Genomic DNA, 18,434 nt, shown 5'->3' on the forward strand with positions numbered 1-18,434 from the left:
TTTCTCCTTCCCCCTAAAATCTCAACATAGCATTTAAATATCTAACTCTACCTTCATCTTCTATGTCCTTCTTTTTCCTCCTTTTCTTCCTATACTCCAGCTACTTTACATTTCATCTTTTTTTCAGACCCCCCCCCAATGCTACTATCCCTACTTGCTCAATTAAAGAACAACTTAGTATGCTCTGTCCCCATTACTGTTGGGTTCCAAGTTCACATTTTCTCTCCCTTACTGTTTTTCATCAGTGAAGTGTTGGCAATGATTAAGTGGGACTGCTCACACAACCTTGTTTTACTCTTCTTGTGACCTTTGTCACAAGAATCCTCCTAATCCCAGTTTGAATGTTAGTCACATCTGTTTATGATTTTCCTTTATCTCAAATTTGGATGGTAACATTGATTTTTGGAGAATTCCCCACACTGCCAATCTGTTCAGTTCTAAAATGATTGTGTTCTATAAGCCTCCTGTCACTGTAGTATGAGTTACAGTCCAAACTGAATGGATAACCTCCAGTGCCTGTCCATTAATACACATATCTGAGACAGACGGATAGATCGACAGCAAGGTGGGCCTAGAACTGAGCAGATGAAATTCAGCTTGACTTTGGAAAATTACACTGTCTTTTAACAACTTCAACCTTCTCCCTGGGGGGAAAAAGTGGTTTGTGTTCTTAACAACATTATTCTTCTGGTGATATCATTTGACTACAAGTCGTGGAATATGCTACTATTTCCAAAGAATCAAAGTTGAGGATCTCCTAAAGGCAAGGGAGAAGCACATGTTGGAGTGTGAACAGGCTACAACCCATCATAAATAAGGAATTAAGAAGAGGACTTGAAAATAAAAAAGAACTGAAGACCTTCTAAAGCCTGGAAGATGTGCCATTTGAGCGGTACTGTAGTATCAGGGTCTTGATGGCTCAATGGATAGAGCACTGGGCCTGCAGTTAAAAGACCTGAGTTCACATTCCTCCTCAGACATAGCTGTGTGACCCTGGACAAATCACTTAACCTCTGTTTGCCTCAGTTTCCTCATCTGTAAAATCAGATTTGTGTATGCACACGAATACACACACACACACACACACAAAATAGCATCTGTTTCCCAAGGTTGTGGTAGGGATGAAATGAAATAACAATTATGAAGTGCTTAGCACAGTGCCTGGCACAAAGTGAATGCTATAGATTAACTATGTGTTACTCCCCTCTGCATAATCCAAGCTGCAGACAAACTGGGCTTCCTTCCATTCTCAGAACACACACACACCATATTTTTCTCCCTTTTTCCTTTACTTAGGTTATTTCCTATTCCTTGATTGTCTGCTCCCCCCCTTTTTTTCTCTGTTCTGCTGTTCAACTAGTTGTTATTATGTTGGTATTATTCAGCCATTTCATTTCTGTCTGAATTTGTATGATCCCATTTGGGGTTTTCTTGGAAAAGATACTGGAGTGGTCATTTCCTTCTCCAGCTCATTTTACATATGAGGAAACTGAGGCAAACGGGGTTAAGTGATTTGCCCTGATTCACACAAATACTAAGTGTCTGAGGCCAGATTTGAATTCGGGTCTTTCTGACTCCAGATCCTGTACTCTATCCACTGAGCCACCTAGCTGCTGGTCTTGCCATTATATTCCCATTCAAATGTGTATCCCCTCCAGGAAATCTCCCATGATTCCCTCAGTGCCTAGCAGAGTATTCTACACACGAGGGGAGTTTAATAAATGTTTGTTGATTTTATTCAGTTTTATTGACAGACTGCTCAGTGAGCTTATAAGAATCGAATTTAAACAACAACACTGATTCCAAAAATAAGTAAAACTACAATATAGTTTAATTGTTTTATATATGCTTTTTAAAAGCCTTGAATGAAGTTTTCTGTACACTAGGATAGGTTTTCTCGGATAAGCTGCCCCATTTGTAAATGTCAAACTTAACACAGAATAACTGTAGATCTATTAATGCTCAGTAAGAGGGCATTAATGCCTTCCTGATGCTCCCAGAGCAGCATTCTGGACGGAAGGCTTATTCTAACCTCTCCTTGCCACAGGCATACCTCACTTTTATCTCACTCTAGTCCCCACTTCAGGTCTGCCCATTACCCCATCAGCTGATTTAGAATATTACAAGCTCTCCTTAACCATACAACTACATCATCTCTAGCAACCAGTTGGTGCCTAAATTTTATGTAAACGGTCCTTATTCTTGGCCTGCTTTATTCTAAGGGCTTGCCAACACTTCTCATTTTTTTCTCCATATGTTTCTTCCAAAATAAATTGTATGCTGTCCCGCTCTTAGAGATGACATCATATTCTTTCATCCCTGGCATCAGTCACTTCAGGAATGTCTTTCAGAGTCATCCCTAGTGAGTTCGCAGTGAAACTTCCCAGAATATAATCCCTTCTGCGGCATCTTAATGAATTCCTCTTGGACTCTTATCTGTGATGTTCATAGATTTTGAATGGTGCCATGAACTGTTATGTTCCTTCTTTTCCCTCAGCTGTTGTGTATTTGTGTGTGTGTGTGTCTGTGTCTGTGTGTGTCTTTGTGTGTGTGTGTGTGTCTGTGTGTGTGTGTCTGTGTGTCTTGGACCGCAAAATAATTAAGATACCACAGGAAAACAGGAACAATGACACCTTTTTCTTGCTTCACTCTCTCCTCATAATTGTACTTTCCTTCCTTCTCCTTACTTAAGCATGAATTATGCCATATCTGTAGCCTGCCTACTTCCCAGGGTTAAGTGAGGATCAAATGAAATGATTTCTGTAAAGCATTTAGCACAGTGCCTGGCGCATTTTGTTGTCGTTCAGTCATGTCCGACTCTTTGTGACCCTTTTTGGGGTTTTCTTGGAGAAGATGCTGGAATGGCTTGCTATTTCCTTCTCCAGCTCATTTTATAGATGAAGAAACTGAGGCAAACAGGGTTAGGTTAGGTGACTTGCCCAGGATCACACAGCTAGTAAGTGTCTGAGATCTGATTTGAACCCAGGAAGAATTGAAGCCAGCCCTGGCACTCTATCTGTTGTGCCACCTGGCTCTCCTTGTCTGGCACATAGTAGGTGTTTGTTTCCTGCCTTCATTTCCATACATACTACATTTCAATTCTAAACTACTACTTGTTCTTTATCACCCGTGCACACTCTTTAGTTTAAACTCTCTACTTCATCTTTCTTTCTTCACCTCACTCTAATCAGTACTATTCTTCAAGTCTCCCCTCCTCTTCCTCCTCCTCCTCCCCCCCCCTCCCACTCAGTTGTTCCCTCCATCTGCTATAAAACCACAATGAACCCACTCCTCTTCTTCACAGGTAGTGGACATTTTGACCTCTTCCTATAAGTCTCTGAGACACTTTACCTCCCACGAGATCAGTGGAAGCAGATATTATATTTATAGCATTTTATTTTCAAAAAAGATTTACAGTCATTTAAAGTTTAACTTGCTATTCATCACAAAACTGGCAAATCCCAGTTTCGCCAAAATGGGGACTTAGCAAGAAGCCTGTGGAATTATTTGTTGATTTATTGAATAGCTTATGATCAGATTCAAAAGTATGCTAAAAAGAGGAAATTCTAGTACATTCAGACCTTTGACACCATAAAAACAAAAATCTAGATGGTCCTCTTTTGAATTCTTTTCACGTTCTATATAAGGCTTTTTTTTCTTTTGTTTTGTTGTTAATCTTTGAACTGCCAAAATGCCCTGTTTCTATTTAAAGATGTAGCCCTTGTATTCTTTTTCACAGGTGCTCATACTGAAGTCCCTCAATCTCACCCAGTTCACATTATGAACAACAGGACACCTTGAAAAACGTCCATATCCATTCTATATTCATACAAAGCAGTCTGGCTCTGCAGAGAGCTAACTGGCCCATGTGGCGTTGGCTCCACAAAGCGGAATGCATTAATGGTACCATGCTCTAATGAGCTCAGTAAACAAGTTCTTCCCTGTTTTTTGAGTAGGTGATAGAAAAACTATGTAATTATTTGAATCTTTCCATAAATATAATGCCAAATGGAACAGGTTTCTAGTGCCTGCTTTCACAACCTTAGATACTAGTGACTTTGAGATACTATTGAACTGTTCATTGCATCCAGTCCTCTTACTTTTAGATCATGTGTTGAAGCTTAACCTGTCACCATAATGCATCAAAAGCTTTGATATCTTAAGACATATCTAGTAGTTTCTGAGATATATTAGTGGCCTCAGCTCAGCCTCTGATTCATGAATATGAGCATCACAAAGGCAGCTCTTTTAAATGGCAATATTCAATCTTGGATAAATGGGGCAACTAGATGGTACAGTGGATTGAGTGCTGGGCCTGGAGCCAGGAAGACTTATCTTTGAGAATTCAAATCCAGCCTCAGACACTTGCTAGCTGGGTGACCCTGGGCAAGTCACTTAACCTTGTTTGCCTTAGCTTCCTCATCTGTAAAATGAGCCAGAGAAGAAAATGGAAACCACTTCAGTATCTTTGCCAAGAAAACCCCAAATAGGGGCAGCTAGGTGGAGCAGTCTAGCTCTGGAGTCAGGAGGACCTGAGTTCAAATCTGCCTCAGACACTTGACACTAACTATGTGACCCTGGGCAAGTCACTTAACCCTGACTGCGTCGCAATTAAAAAAAAGAAAACCCCAAATGGAATCACAAAGAGTTAGACAGACGTAACTGAAATGACTAAATAACAACAAACATTTAGGTAAAGGATGGGACTATCATTTTTAAGCAACAGAGATCATAACACCGTCTCATCAGTTCTAATGCATTTTTCTATTGGCATGTTTCTATATTGACAGAGAAAGCCCCAGAATCTAAAGATCTTCATGTTACTCGATTCCTGGATATTTAAAATCTGCACCTCTTCCAGCTGAAACAGAGCCCCAAAACTGTTTAACTGTGGCCTTGGTAATTACACAGGAGGGATCATATGGAACCATGTCTGCTGCTGGCTTTGGCCCATGTTCATCCTTCAATAGCTCATTGAATTTGCAGATTGTCCTGCAGGACCATAATGAAAAGGCTTGTCTGTAATCATTTTAAAAGGAGATGGTGAAGCAAGATTTACACTGGTTATCCATTCTCCCGTTGGTAACAAGTATTCCCAGCTGGAATGGAAACTGAAAGGGGAAACTTGGAATATTTTTATTTTACATTTTAGATTTTGGCAACATGTTTTAAAATGTTGAGTAAAAAAGCCCAACACAGGAAGCATTTTATATTCTGCTTATGATTAATAAATAAGGAATTTGAGGCATTCTATTTCATAAATCACGGTCTAAGTTCAAATATCCTGTTTTTCTACATCAAAAAAAACTAGTATAAAAATAGAGCTAAATTGTGTAAGGCTCTTAGGGGTCAAATCAACAGACTGCCTGTTTGGGGTAGGGGTGGGGGGCAGAGTAGGGGTGGTAGGGATGATGATGATACCTTTGTAGAAACATTTGCATGTTGTTGCATTGTAACGATGTTTTACTAATCCACTGTGAAGATCTTGACCTAACTGAGGAAGAATACTGTCCACCTCTGGTTTTTTGGACTAAATAAGGAGAAGCTTAGAAAATGCAAAATAACAATCTGCTGAACAACCATATTTATTTGGGGCATACAATGAGACAATCAGTCAAAAATACCAATCTTACCATTCATAGAACTGTTGTAACAAGACAGCAAATCTTGCCATCATACCCATTTATGTGCCAGTTCTGTGGACGTGGCTGAGGTCTTTACAGTATTTTTTTAACCTTTTAAGCTGTACCCAAAGATTTCAGCACTGGATTTTTAAAAACATGGTTTTTTTTAAATGCTTTTTACATTTACATAGTAATCTTTCTTCACTCCCCTCCCCCAGGTTGAACCCTCCCTTATTACAAAGAAAAACAGGCAAAAACATCTGATAAACAAACCTTGTCAGATGTTAGATATACTGTTTTTTCCTAGTGATCCCCTCTCTGCTGTGAGGGATGAGGAGATAGGTTTTATTTCCTCTTTTCAAGGACCTTCATTGATAACGTCCAGTACGTTCATTGTTGTCATCATTGTGTATTTTATTCTTTATCAGTTCATGCAATCTTCCCACTTTTCTCTGAATTCCTCATATTCATAATTTCTTACTGCATAATATTACTCCATTATGTTCATATAACGTCATTTTTACAGCCACTCACTAATCAGCTGGTACCTACTTTGTTTTCAGTTATTTGCTGGTTGATTGGCTGTTGTCCTTCCTAGTCAAAGAGAACAAAAAATACATCATTAGCTTGGGGTCATTGTACAGTATGGCTGACTGTGGCTGACCAGGCCAATATGAGCTCAGAAGGATCTACCCCAAGTTGGGCACAAATAGTCAATACGAACATTTGGAATGGAGGTGTCTGAATTTGCGTATCTAACATTTCTTTTGGACACTGCAGTTCTGCTTTGTTGATGGAGTACACTGCTTTCTTTGATGCAGACATGGCATGCTGGACAGTCCTATGCCAGTAACTCCCATGTCTCATACCTTGAGAGTGTGCTTGTAATTCTTCTTCTGACCTCTGTGTGCACACTTGCCTCATATGAATTCTCCATAAAAGTCTGTTAGGTAAATGTACATTTGGCATTGGAACCATGTGGCCAGTCCATCAGATTTACACTCTCTGCAGTAGTTATTTGCCATCTTTACCAGACCTTTGTGTCTGTCTTGGACTTCCTTGTACTGTGTATCTAACTGTATATCTATTTGAAATTTAGCCAGCTTTCTTGCATAATTCCAAATTGAAATCTAGAAGTTGTACTACTTCACATCTGTACCAGCCATACAGTAGTGTGTCTTTCCATAACCCCTCCAGCATTGATTACTCCCTTCTTTTTCGTCTTTGCCAATTGATATAGAATAAGGGGAAATCTTCAAGGTTGTTTTAATTTGTTGTATTATTACTTTTGTTGTTGTATTATAAGTGATTTGACTGATGACTGTAAGTGATTTGAAACATGTGGTCTTAATAGTTAATAAAATTATATAAATAAGTAATATAATAAATGGAAGTTTTAATAGTTTGCAAATCTTTTTTCCCTAAAACTCTTCTCATATACTTTATTATTTCTATTTATTTCTATTTCAGAATGGCTCTTGGTATTATATGTTTTTGGCAGTTCTGTTTATTTTTCATCTTAATCTTTTATCATTGGTGTTAGAGGTATCTTTCCCACTCTTCAAATTTGCTTCTAATTCAATCCTCACTGCTTTTATTCATGCAAAACATTTTAATTTTATGTAGTGAAAACTGTTTTATCTTTCATAATCTCCTCTACCTGCTAGTTTAGTGAAGAACTGTCCTGTTAGCTATAGACATTAAAGGTTCCTGATTTTGTTGTCTTCTTTTTTATGATATGACTTTTTGTATTGTGCTATGTAATCTGATGGGTGGGTAGGTGGCACAATGAATGGAGTGCTGGGCCTGGAGTCACAAAGACTCATCTTCCTGGGTTCAAATCCAACCTTAGACCCTTACTGTGACCCTGGGCAAGTCACTTAATTCTGTTTGCCTCAGTTTCCTCCTCTGTAAAATGAGCTGGAAAAGGACATGGCAAACCACTCCAGTGTATTTGCCAAAAAAATCCCAAATGAGGTCATGAAAAGTCGGGCATGACTGAAACGACTGAACAACAACAGAATGTGGTCTGATCCTGATTTCTGCCAAACTTCTTTCCAGTTTTCCTGGCAGTTCTTTGCCAAAAAGGGAGTCGTCCACTCAATGTTCTTGGATTTATTAGTACTAAACTACTGTCTTCTGTTTCTTAATTATCCAGTAGGTGCTTAATTAATGTTTAATTAATTGATTGATCTATTTCCAACATTGGATTTTAAGCGAGAAACATTGGCTTTAAACCCTGGTTCCCTCTTCCTTACTATCAATGCAACCTTGGGCAAATCATTTCACTTCTCTTGGCCTCAGTTTCCTTATCTTTAAAATTTGAGGTTGTCCTGGTTGGGCTACATGACACAATAGAGATAGAGAGTTGAACCTGGACTCCAGAAGACTTGAGTTTGAATCAGACACTTATTAGCTGTGTGACTATGAGCAAGTCATTTCACCTTTCAGCCTCAGTTTCCTTCTCTGTAAAATAAACATAATAATAGCACTAACTTTACAGGATTGTTGTGAGGATCAGATGAAAAATATGTATGAAAAACACTTCAGAAAGCGTAAAGTACTATGTTAATGTTAGCTGTTTCCATTATTGCTCTTGTTATCCCTTACAATTCTAAATCTCTGATCCTTTAATCTTTCCATTGGATCCTTCAGGTAGGCATTCATTCATTCATTCATTCATTTATCCAGGAAGCATTTTTTAAGGGTACTAAGTGCCAGGCACTGTGTTGGGTGGTGTGATACAAAAGCAAAAGAAAGCAATCCAGCATCTGGCAGAGTAGGACAGACCTTTTGCAGGAGGTGACAGTTGATTGTGAGCCTTGAAGGAGGTTAGGGATTGTAAGAGGCATGCACCGGTATAGGAGGTGTCATTCGAAGGGAACTCCAAGGAGGCCCGTCTGGCTGGAACAAAGTGTGAGAAGAAGGGCAAAGAGCAATAAGCCAGGGTCGGCTTATTGATACCAGTTCATGAAGCCACAGGTGTTTGTATTTTATTCTAGAGGCAACAAGGAAGTTTTGGGACTTCTTGAGTAGGTATATAACATGTTCAGACCTCTGCTTTAGGAATATCAGTTCTCAGTTTCTCTGACTTTGGAGCAAAAAGACTGAAAGGGGAGGGCTGCATGGTGTAATGGATAGACTAGTGACTTAGATTGAGAAAGATGTGGGTTCAAATCCTGCTTCTGACATTTATGAGTTATTAGTCATAGGCAAGTCTATCAATCTCTTATCTGTAAGATGCAGATAATATACTGTATGTACTAACTACTTCACAGGGCTCTTATAAGGCATACATGTAAAGTGTTTTTGCAAACTTTTATTGTTGAGTTATATCTGACTCTTCTTGGCAGAGATACTGGAGTGGTTTGCCATTTCCTTTTCTAGTTCATTTGACAGATGAGGAAACTGAGGCAAACAAGATCAAGTGACTTGCCCGGGGTCGCACAGCTAATAAGGGTCTGAGGCCAGATTTGAACTCAGGAAGATGAGTCTTCCTGACTCTAGGCCTTGCACCCTATGCAATGCACCATTTAACTGCCCCCTTGCAAACTTTCAAATGTTCTGATAAATACCAGTCACCATTCCAGTCCTAAAACATTTTCGGATTTTTTTTTTCCAAGTTCTTTCTAACTTCTTTTTTTTTTTCCATAAGCCTCATTTTATTTTTTTCTTTTTCCTTTTTTCCTTTTTTATTTTAAACTTAAATACGAAATAAGAAAAGAAAAAAAACATTGCCACGTACACAGCAGAGCAAAAGAGAGGATTGAATATGAAACAATAAATTTCCATTTTAAGAAAACCTACAAAGGGGCAGCTAGGTGGCGCAGTGGAAAGAGCATCCTCCCTAAAGTCAGGAGGACCTGAGTTCAAATGTGGCCTCAGACCAAACACTTGACACTTACTAGCTGTGTGACCCTGGGCAAGTCACTTAACCTCAATTGCCTAAAAAAAAAAGAAAGAAAGAAAGAAAACCCACATAATAACTACTACACATTCTTTCCAAAGCTGCCCAACTTTTCTTTGCTTCCTTGTAGATTTTTTTTTTGTTTTCTGCTGTGCACTTTTTACTTTCTTTCCCCCTTCCCCCCCACCCTAAAGAAGTCTATAGTTAAGCCCAGATATTGATAATAGATAAACATACACATATATACTATACTTATTCCCACTTGTCATCTGTTTCTCTGGAAGTGGATAGCATCTTCCTTCATAATTCCAAGTCTTTATATGTTTTTCTAAATCAACCAGCTCATCATTTCCTACACCACAACAATATTCCAGCCCAATCACATCCTATCTGAGAGGCTGTCTATTAAAGTTTTTTTCCACCAATTTTCTGCATTCCTTCTATTCTTGGCTGCATAGGTTTTATTTGTACAAGAAAATTTTTAATTGAAAATAATCAAAATTACCCATTTTACATTTCAACAATGCTCTCAAACTGAATTCGCTTCCTTTACATCTTTTTCCCTGATTTCTTTGAAGTTTCTGACCTTCTGTTCTTCCAAATGAACTTTGTTAATTATTTTTTTTAACTCAGTAAGAGAATCTTTAGTAATTTAATTGGGATGGCATTACATAAATAGATTAGTTAGGTAAAATTGTCATTTTTTAAATTATGTTGGCTTTACCTACCCATGAACAATAAATATTACTTCAGTTATTTAGATCTGACTTTATTTGTATAAAAAGTGTTTTATGTTTATGTTTGTATAGTTTCTGTGTCTGTTTTGGCAAGTATACTCCTGGGTATTTTATACTGTCTAGTTATTTGAAATGATCTAAAACAATATTGGATAATATTGGTGACACATAGTATAGTTTCCCTATTTTTCTTTTTTGATTAAATCTATTTTAGCTTTAACTTTGTCTGAGATCATGATTACTACTCCTGCTTTTTTTATATAATAAATTCTGCTCCTGACCTTTATTTTATCTTTGTGTGTATCTCTCATTTTTATAACATTTCCTGAAAGCACCATATTGTTGAATTCAAATTTTTAACCTACTATCAGTTTCCATTTAATAGGTAAATTCATTCCATTCCATTCTCAGCTATAATTACTTGTTGTGTGTTCCTTCTACCTAACGTCTGCATAATAGTACATTATTGCTTTATAAATACCCTCTCCATTTTTAGAGTTCTACCATGACGCTTTGAAAAATGTATGATAAAAGATACTCTAGGAGCATTATCATTTTCCCAACCTTCACTCAGAACTGAGACCCTTTTATCTGGATTGCTTTACAGCCCAAAGAATGTTTCCTATTGCCAGCAAAAGAAAAGGGCAAAGAGGCCCCCAAGACCAAGAAGAGACGAAAGGTACTGCTTACATTTAACTAACCAACGGTTGGGAGTTCTCTTGCCAGCTAATGTTGCCTTTCCACTTAAAAGCTAGTCACAGAGTCCTTGGATTAAAAGGGGCCCCCAGAGGTCATCTAGTGTCCATCCTTCGACTGTGGAAAGGGGATAGCTAAATCATCCCAGGTACGCAAGTCAATAATTTTCCAAAGATTCCCAGTTTCCAAAGAATAAGATCTATCTTCCCTTGGTGACCCTTCCCAATACTTAGTGTAGTATACCTCAAAACAGTTCCCTCTAAACCTGTCTATGGTAGCCTAAAAATAACCTTGGTTCACTTTGGCCAAAGTATTTATGCAGGGTCTCCCTCATGCTCCCTCTTAACACAATTGAAAGCCAGTTTAGTACTTGTCATTCTGAACATTTAGAAGGCAAAGTCAAGTCAATAAGCATTTATTCAGTGCTTACTATGTACCACACATTGTTCTAAAGGCTAAGGAAGGCAAAAGACAGTCTCTGCCCTCAGGGAATTCATAGTCTAATGGTCTAGATAATAAGTAGGTATGAACAAGCAATATACAAAATAAATGGAAATAATCAACAGAGGGAAGGCACTAGTATAAGGAGAGATCAGGAAAGATTTCTTTTAAAAGGTGGGATTTTAGCTGTCATCCAAAGGAAATCAGGGATGTCAGGAGGTAGAGGTGAGGAAAGAAAGCCAGTGAAAATTGACTGAGTTGGTAGACCAAGTGTCTCATGCAAGGAACAGCAAGGAGGCCAGTGTCCCAGGGTCCCGGAATAAGTGTAAGAAGACTGAAGGGGTAGGAGGGGGCCAGGTTATGAAAGCCTTTAAATGCCAAACAGGATTTATATTTGGAAGACTGGTGTCACTATAAATTCCTCCGTATAATTCAGCTTTGGAAATATAATGGTGAACATCGACCTTCCCATTCCGAAGAAAACAGCAGCAGAATTTTCTGCCTGCCAAAAAACAAAAAGTAAAAGTTTTACTGAAGTCAAACAGGGGAAAAAGGATTTGGGTCTAAAAGAAAGAAGAGGGATTCAAACCAGTTACTTAACAGGGGAGTTTTAGAAAACTCTGTGTATATGTGCATGCTTTCTTTCCTCACAAGGGGACCAGATAGGAAGATGGAATGATATGCCAGGCTAATTGAGACTCGGCACATCCTAGAAAGAAGTGAGTTCTACTCTTTTTCTAGTAGTTCATATAGCAATAGCCTTCTGAAATGGCAAACCCTTGAGTGTTCAAGGTCGGGGCCGTAGTTAGATAATTCTGGCTGAGGTCAACTCAAAATGTGCCCACTGATGACACAGTTTTTTAACATCTGATACTTTTGGCAGGGATCTTGACCATTTGGGGCTAGAGCAAGGAAATGAGAATAATATGGGACAGAAAAGAAGAATAGGAAACAGCCAAAGATGGCCCCATCTGATTAGTCCTTGGTAAAATAATTAAAAAGGAATGAGAAAAGAGGAGCCTTGTATGTCTGAATAGATTAAAGAGGATAGGTTTCCTATCCCTGCTGTTCTTTGCAGGTTTCCCTTGCTAGGATGCTGTCTTCCCAAATTTTGTTAAGTGTGTTCTCACTTCTCTCAATTTTTACCCTGCTCCCAGAAAAAATAACTGGGAACATGGGACTTCCTAAATCTACACAAGAATTCTCCCAGAGTAGCCCTTCCAGTAAATAATTGCATAACCACACCATAAAAAAGTAGAACCAAGAGAAATGAGGGTCTCGACACTTTATGATACCATCCCATGTTTGCCAAGCAGCATTATCAGTCTTTATCTAAATGAAAACAGTGTCATGTTAAGTCAGAAGAACCTAAGTTCTCATAGGAGACATAGAACTCAGAGGCAAACAGGGCCTTAGGGATCAGCCCTTCATTCTTTGAAGTACTTAGTTATACCAGGAAATATTTAAGTTATTTTTTTTCAGATGTTTTATTTGGGTTCACATTCAAATTTGAGTTCTCACTGGAGACATTCATTCCTCTCACTGGACAGTTAAAATGCTATTAAAAGTCAACCCATCAGAGGTCAAATACATTCTTAACCTTCACCTTCTTCCTCTTCTTTCTTTCCAAACCTTAGAAGAAAATTTCTGACCTTCTTGCAAAATCAGAACCAAAGCCGGGCGTCCCAGAAGACCTGCAGAAGCTGGTGATGGATCAGTTGAGCATCAAGCGTTCAGTGATTGAATTAGAAGAATTGAAACTGCCAGGTACAGCCAAGCATCACTGAAGGGATATTTAACCTTCTGGAATTTTAGGAACACAATTTTTCTTTTCCCACATACTTGTTTATTTTGCATTGTTCCCTTTAGAAACAAGGTGAGGTTCATCTTTTCCAATATATATTTTTTTTTATTTTTTATTTTTTGGTGAGGCAATCAGGGTTAAGTGACTTACCCAGAGTCACATAGCTAGTGAGTGTTCTGTGTCTGAGGCTGGATTTGAACTCAGGGCCTCCTGACTCCAGGGCCAGTACTCTATCCACTGTGCCACCTAGCTGCCCCTCCTATATTTTTTTCATGAACACAGAAGAAATACTTTGTCTGAAAATTAAATTGCAGTTTGTCTTTTTCCCTTCAAAGATAGTATAATCTCTACCTTATTTTTCAAGTTTCTACCTTCATTTTCAAAAGGAAGAAAACAGAAAAATTCTGCTGCTAGGTCCTAATTAATATAAATGACTAAGTCCATGAAGTTGTCACATTAGCACTACACATTTCCATTGGGTTGGAGCCACTTACCATGTTCTACATAATTATAACTTCTAACAGTGTGAATCGAAATGCTTATGGCCACTTCACAGGAATCATTATTTGAACTAATTGGGATCTGGCTGATATTATAGGCAGTGGTAACCAGTGTTTAACATTATCTGTGTTCTATTGTATTTTTATTTACTTTGTTAAATATTTCCCAGTTACATCTCAGTCCAGTTCCCATGTCCCTGGGGAGTGTTACAGCTACCTGTGGCCCATATGGGTTTTGAGTTTGACACCTTTGGTCTAGACAATTCTCTGCAAGTCTTTAACTGACATTCCCTATTCCCCTAGTTGTCTGTGCTCTCTCCTCCCTTTTCACGTTAGCTTATTTGATTATATGTTGTATTCCCCTCCATAAAATGTGAGCTCCTTAAAAGTGGGACTTGAGCAGTTGGATTAAATAGCCTTTAAGATTCCATTCAGCTCTAAAGTGATGATCCTGGGACTCTTTTCCTTTTGTGCTTTGTATCCCTCAATAAGCAGAGAATGAAGCAGTAAACATTTATTAATCATCTACTGTGTGCCAGGCACTGTGCTAATGGCTAGGGGTTTATAAAAGAGACAAAAGACAGACCCTGCCCTCACGGAGCTTATAATCTAATGACTTAACACATTGCCTTGCATATAATAGATACTTAACTAATTAATTCTAGCTGGATTGGAATGAACTGAATATACGTGATTTTATTGAGCTAAAATGGCAAGCAGATGATCAGGCAAAGTCGTAAACCATTATGGATTATGAATACATTCATAAAAATCATCTAATGGCTTATATAAAACAGGTAAAGGGAGGCACTTTGTGCTGGTGGTGGTGGTAGTCATCATCATCATCATCATCATAACTAATATTTACATAAGCATTTTCTTTGGTTATCACCCTTGCCTGGCAAAGCACTCCAAAACCTCTGCCCAAAAAAATCATGAAGAGTTGGACACGACTCGAAACAACTGAACAGCAACAACAGCCCTCATGCCTGGAATGCCCTCCCTCCTCCACTCAACTGCTGACCTCCCTGGCTTTCCTTAAGTCCCAACTAAAATCTTACCTTCCACAGGAAGCCTTCCCCAGCCCTCCTTAATGCTAGTGCCTTCTCCTTGTTAGTTATTTCCTGTTTATCCTGTATGTAGCTTGCTTTGTATATATTTGTTCACACGTCTCAACTGTAAGCTCTCTGAGGACAGGGCCTGTCTTTTGCCTCTTTTTATATCCCCAGAGCTTAGCCCAGCGCCTGGCACATAGTAGGTCTTCAACAAATGTTTATTAATTGATTAATAATGTTTTAAGGTTCGAAAAGTGTTTTTCAGATATCTCATTTGAGCCTCACAATAACCCCAGAAGGTGGGTCTTTTTGTCCTCCCCATTTTACAGATAAAGAAACTGAGGCAGACAAAGATGCCAAGACTTGTAAAGGATTAATAGCTAGGCAGTGTCTGAGGCTGGATTTGAAGTCAGGTCTTCCTCTCTCCAGGTCTAAGTCTCTACCCATTGTGCCACCTACCTGCCTTTTACATTTTATTTATGCCTTCTGCCTATGTATCACAATCATTTCAGAACCCTTCCATCACCCAAATTTGTCCCTCTGTGACAAAGAAAAACGGCATCTAACAGCATACATCATGGTCTGTTCTGCTAGCTTAGTTACTACTACCTCTCTGCTGTGGCAAGAGGAGGCATGTTTCATTATCTCTTTTCCAGGACATTTTCTCCAAGTGTAACTTAACCTATAGTGGCTTTTCACAAAAACAACTAACTTAGCTTGCTGTAGTCATTTTGCATATTGTTCTGTTGATTTTCCTTATTTCACTGTCATTCATAAAAATCTTCCGTGTTCCTCTGCATTCCTCATGTTTGTCATTTATTGTTGCACAGCCATTCATAGACAATGATTTTTTTTCAACCATTCCAATGGCCCACCAGTTGGTTTTCAGTTTCTTGCTGTCACCATGTTCTGCTGAGCATTTGACGTTCTTCATATCCTGACTCCAGCTTTTCTTTCCCTGACACATAGTAGGCACTTAATAAATGCTTATTGACTGACTGACTGATTACACCTTAGTATCTTAGTCACACACACACACACACACACACATTCTCTTTTCCAGCCAGACTGGCATACTTGCGATTCCATGTGTACAACACTCCCACCTTACACCTTTGCCCGGGCTGGCTGTCTCCCATGCCTGGAAGGCCCTGCTTCCTCACCTCCACTTCTTGGAATCCCTTTTTGTCTTTGAGGTTGAGCTCCATTTCTACCGCCTACAAGAGGCCTGATTTCCATATGCTTCCCACCCAGCTGCTCTGTATTTATATATAGTTTATATTAAATTTTTCTTAAACATATCCTCTTCCCCCACCCCCATGAAATGTAAGCTTCTTGAGGACAGGATCTATTTTGCTTTTGCCTTTGTGTCCTCATTGCCTAAATTTATTCTTGGCATACAGTAGGTGCTTAATAGATGTTTACTGAACTGAATCGTTGAAGTCTTACTCCAAGGCCCACTATTAGCATCCTACTTCTCATATCAACACATGCTAGGTTAGTAAATTGTGCCTATGTTGACACACATTCTCCCTATAATGATTTATTTTTTAATTGCTGGCATCTTTTTTCATTAGACTTTACTAGTTCACTAAAATGGAATCTGTTGAGCCTAATAAGGTGAGAAATTGTGATTTGGTTTCTTTCTCTTTTTTTTTTTTTAACCAAATTCATTTATCAAGCTGCATTTTTAACTCCTTTTTGACCTTTTAGGTCTCTACAGGACAACCATTTTTAAAACCATAATGATAATGAGAATGTTGCATCGTGGACTAATTTGCTCTTCCTTCCTGGAAATTAGCCAGGTCAAATACTCAGACATATACATCTAAAATTGTTTAAATTTATCCTTTTAAGTCAGAAATTTCCAAGTCATAAACTTCATAATGCCTTGACCGCCTGGAATGTCTCTATTTGTCCCCAAAAAATGTCAAGAAGTTTGAACGCTCCATCTCTCAATTCCAGAGATTTTCTCAGGCTGTCCTTCATGCCTGGCATGCTACATCCCACCTTCCATAGGAAACCTTTTCTGCTCCTTCTTCATCCTAGTGCCTTCCCTCTGTTGATAATTTCCAATTTGTCCTGTACATAGCTTATTTGTACATAGTTACTTGCTTACTGTCTCTCCCATTAGACTGAATTCCTTGGGAACAGAGACTGTCTTTTGCCTTTCTTTGTATCCCTAGCACTAAGTTGGCATATAGTAGACAGTTAGTGTTTACTGACTGAATATTGACTAACTCAAACCAAAATTAATTTTAACTAATTTCAGAACTAGGTCATAAATAGATGTCATTAAATTGAGGTCAGAGGATAGTACCCCAAAATCAGCCCCACTAAAAAGTTGTTCTGTATAGACTGTTCCTATGTGTTGACATAGGAGCATCTCTTCTTGTACTACCCTTTTCTTTATCAAATTTAACTTGATTTCCTCTTCCCGTAAGAAGGTTATATTTTCTTGAAGCCTGGAAAAACAGAAAAAGAGTCTGGTCTCTGATTTTTTATGATCCCTTTGTGACATGCTTTTTATAAACACATTAGGTTTGGAGAAACAATTTCCCCTGTCTGGTTCCATTCCAGCAAGAAAGCCCTTTAGGCTGATGAAGCAACCTATTTCTACGTGAACAGTGTCTGGCGTCTGAGACGTGCCAAGCCGAAACTGCTCGAACAGCTGTCAGAAATCCTTCCAGGCAGCAGATGAGGCCAGAGAAAAGCAGTCCTGTCTATGTTGTTTCATCTTATCAGTCAAATGTTAGACGTTTTCTGCACAAACTTCCAATGAAGCTTGGTTTTGTCTGTTGCTACTTAGTGAATTTTTCCTTTTTATCTCTTCCTGTGGACATAGTTCTTCCTGGAGAGGATTTATGAGGTAACAAGACAAGTTCTAGTACCGTGTGACCCTATGAAAGACTATAAGCCTTCATTCTCTTATGTACAGAAAACTCATTATAAAGTCATTTTAAGTTTGCAGCCCTCTTTTGAGCCATATCCTCAGTTGTTTTGTTTTGTTTTTTTTTTTTGTCAAGTTCAGTAACACCACCCCAGAAATATGGAGTTGGAAGGGACCTCAGGGACCATTTAATCCAATCCATACCTAAAAAAGAATCCACACTATAACACACCCAATAAGTGAGTTGTCTGGCCTCTGCTTGAAAATCACCAGTTAGGGAGAAGCCATTGCCTCTTGAAGAAGCCCATTCCACTTACAAATTACTCTAGGTTTTCCTGACAGCAAGCTTAAATTGACCTCTTTATGACTTTTCCTCATTGCTCCTGGTTTTGTCCTCTGGTGGCCAAATGGAACAAGTCAATCAACCATTTCATCTCTGTGTAGAGGACTCTCACATCTACTTGTCTAGCCTTAATCTTTTTCCTAACCTCCAATCACATCTCCATCTCCCTAGAATTGGATGTTAGGCATCTTAAGCTCATCGTGTCCAAAACTGAACTCATATTTCCCCCAAACTCTCCCTTTTTTACTGTCAAGGGTGCCATCAGGCTCCCAATTGCCCAGGCTCGGAACCTAGGTGCCATCTTGGACCTCTCTGCCTCTCTCTCCCTCCCTCTCCTTCTCTCTCTCCCTCTCTTTCTCCCTCTCTCTCCCTCCCTCTCCCTCCCTCTCTCCCCCCCTCCCACCCCCCCCCACCCCCCCCACCCGCTCGGAAGAGCC

At 38.9% G+C, this 18,434-nt stretch overlaps 1 protein-coding gene across 3 annotated transcripts in view; it reads left to right on the plus strand.

The window, feature by feature from the left end:
- CMSS1 (cms1 ribosomal small subunit homolog) overlaps positions 1 to 18,434 on the plus strand; it is a 424,788-nt gene that overhangs the window by 387,371 nt on the left and 18,983 nt on the right. For all 3 annotated transcript variants that reach the window (XM_027867333.1, XM_027867343.1, XM_027867350.1), the window contains exons 3-4: positions 10,876 to 10,947; positions 13,043 to 13,172. In XM_027867333.1, coding sequence (XP_027723134.1) covers positions 10,876 to 10,947; positions 13,043 to 13,172 — 202 coding nt within the window. The remainder of the gene's footprint in view (positions 1 to 10,875; positions 10,948 to 13,042; positions 13,173 to 18,434) is intronic.

The sequence above is a fragment of the Vombatus ursinus genome, unplaced genomic scaffold (assembly GCF_900497805.2).
Source record: "Vombatus ursinus unplaced genomic scaffold, bare-nosed wombat genome assembly UNPS02001419.1, whole genome shotgun sequence".
Lineage (NCBI taxonomy): Eukaryota > Metazoa > Chordata > Mammalia > Diprotodontia > Vombatidae > Vombatus > Vombatus ursinus.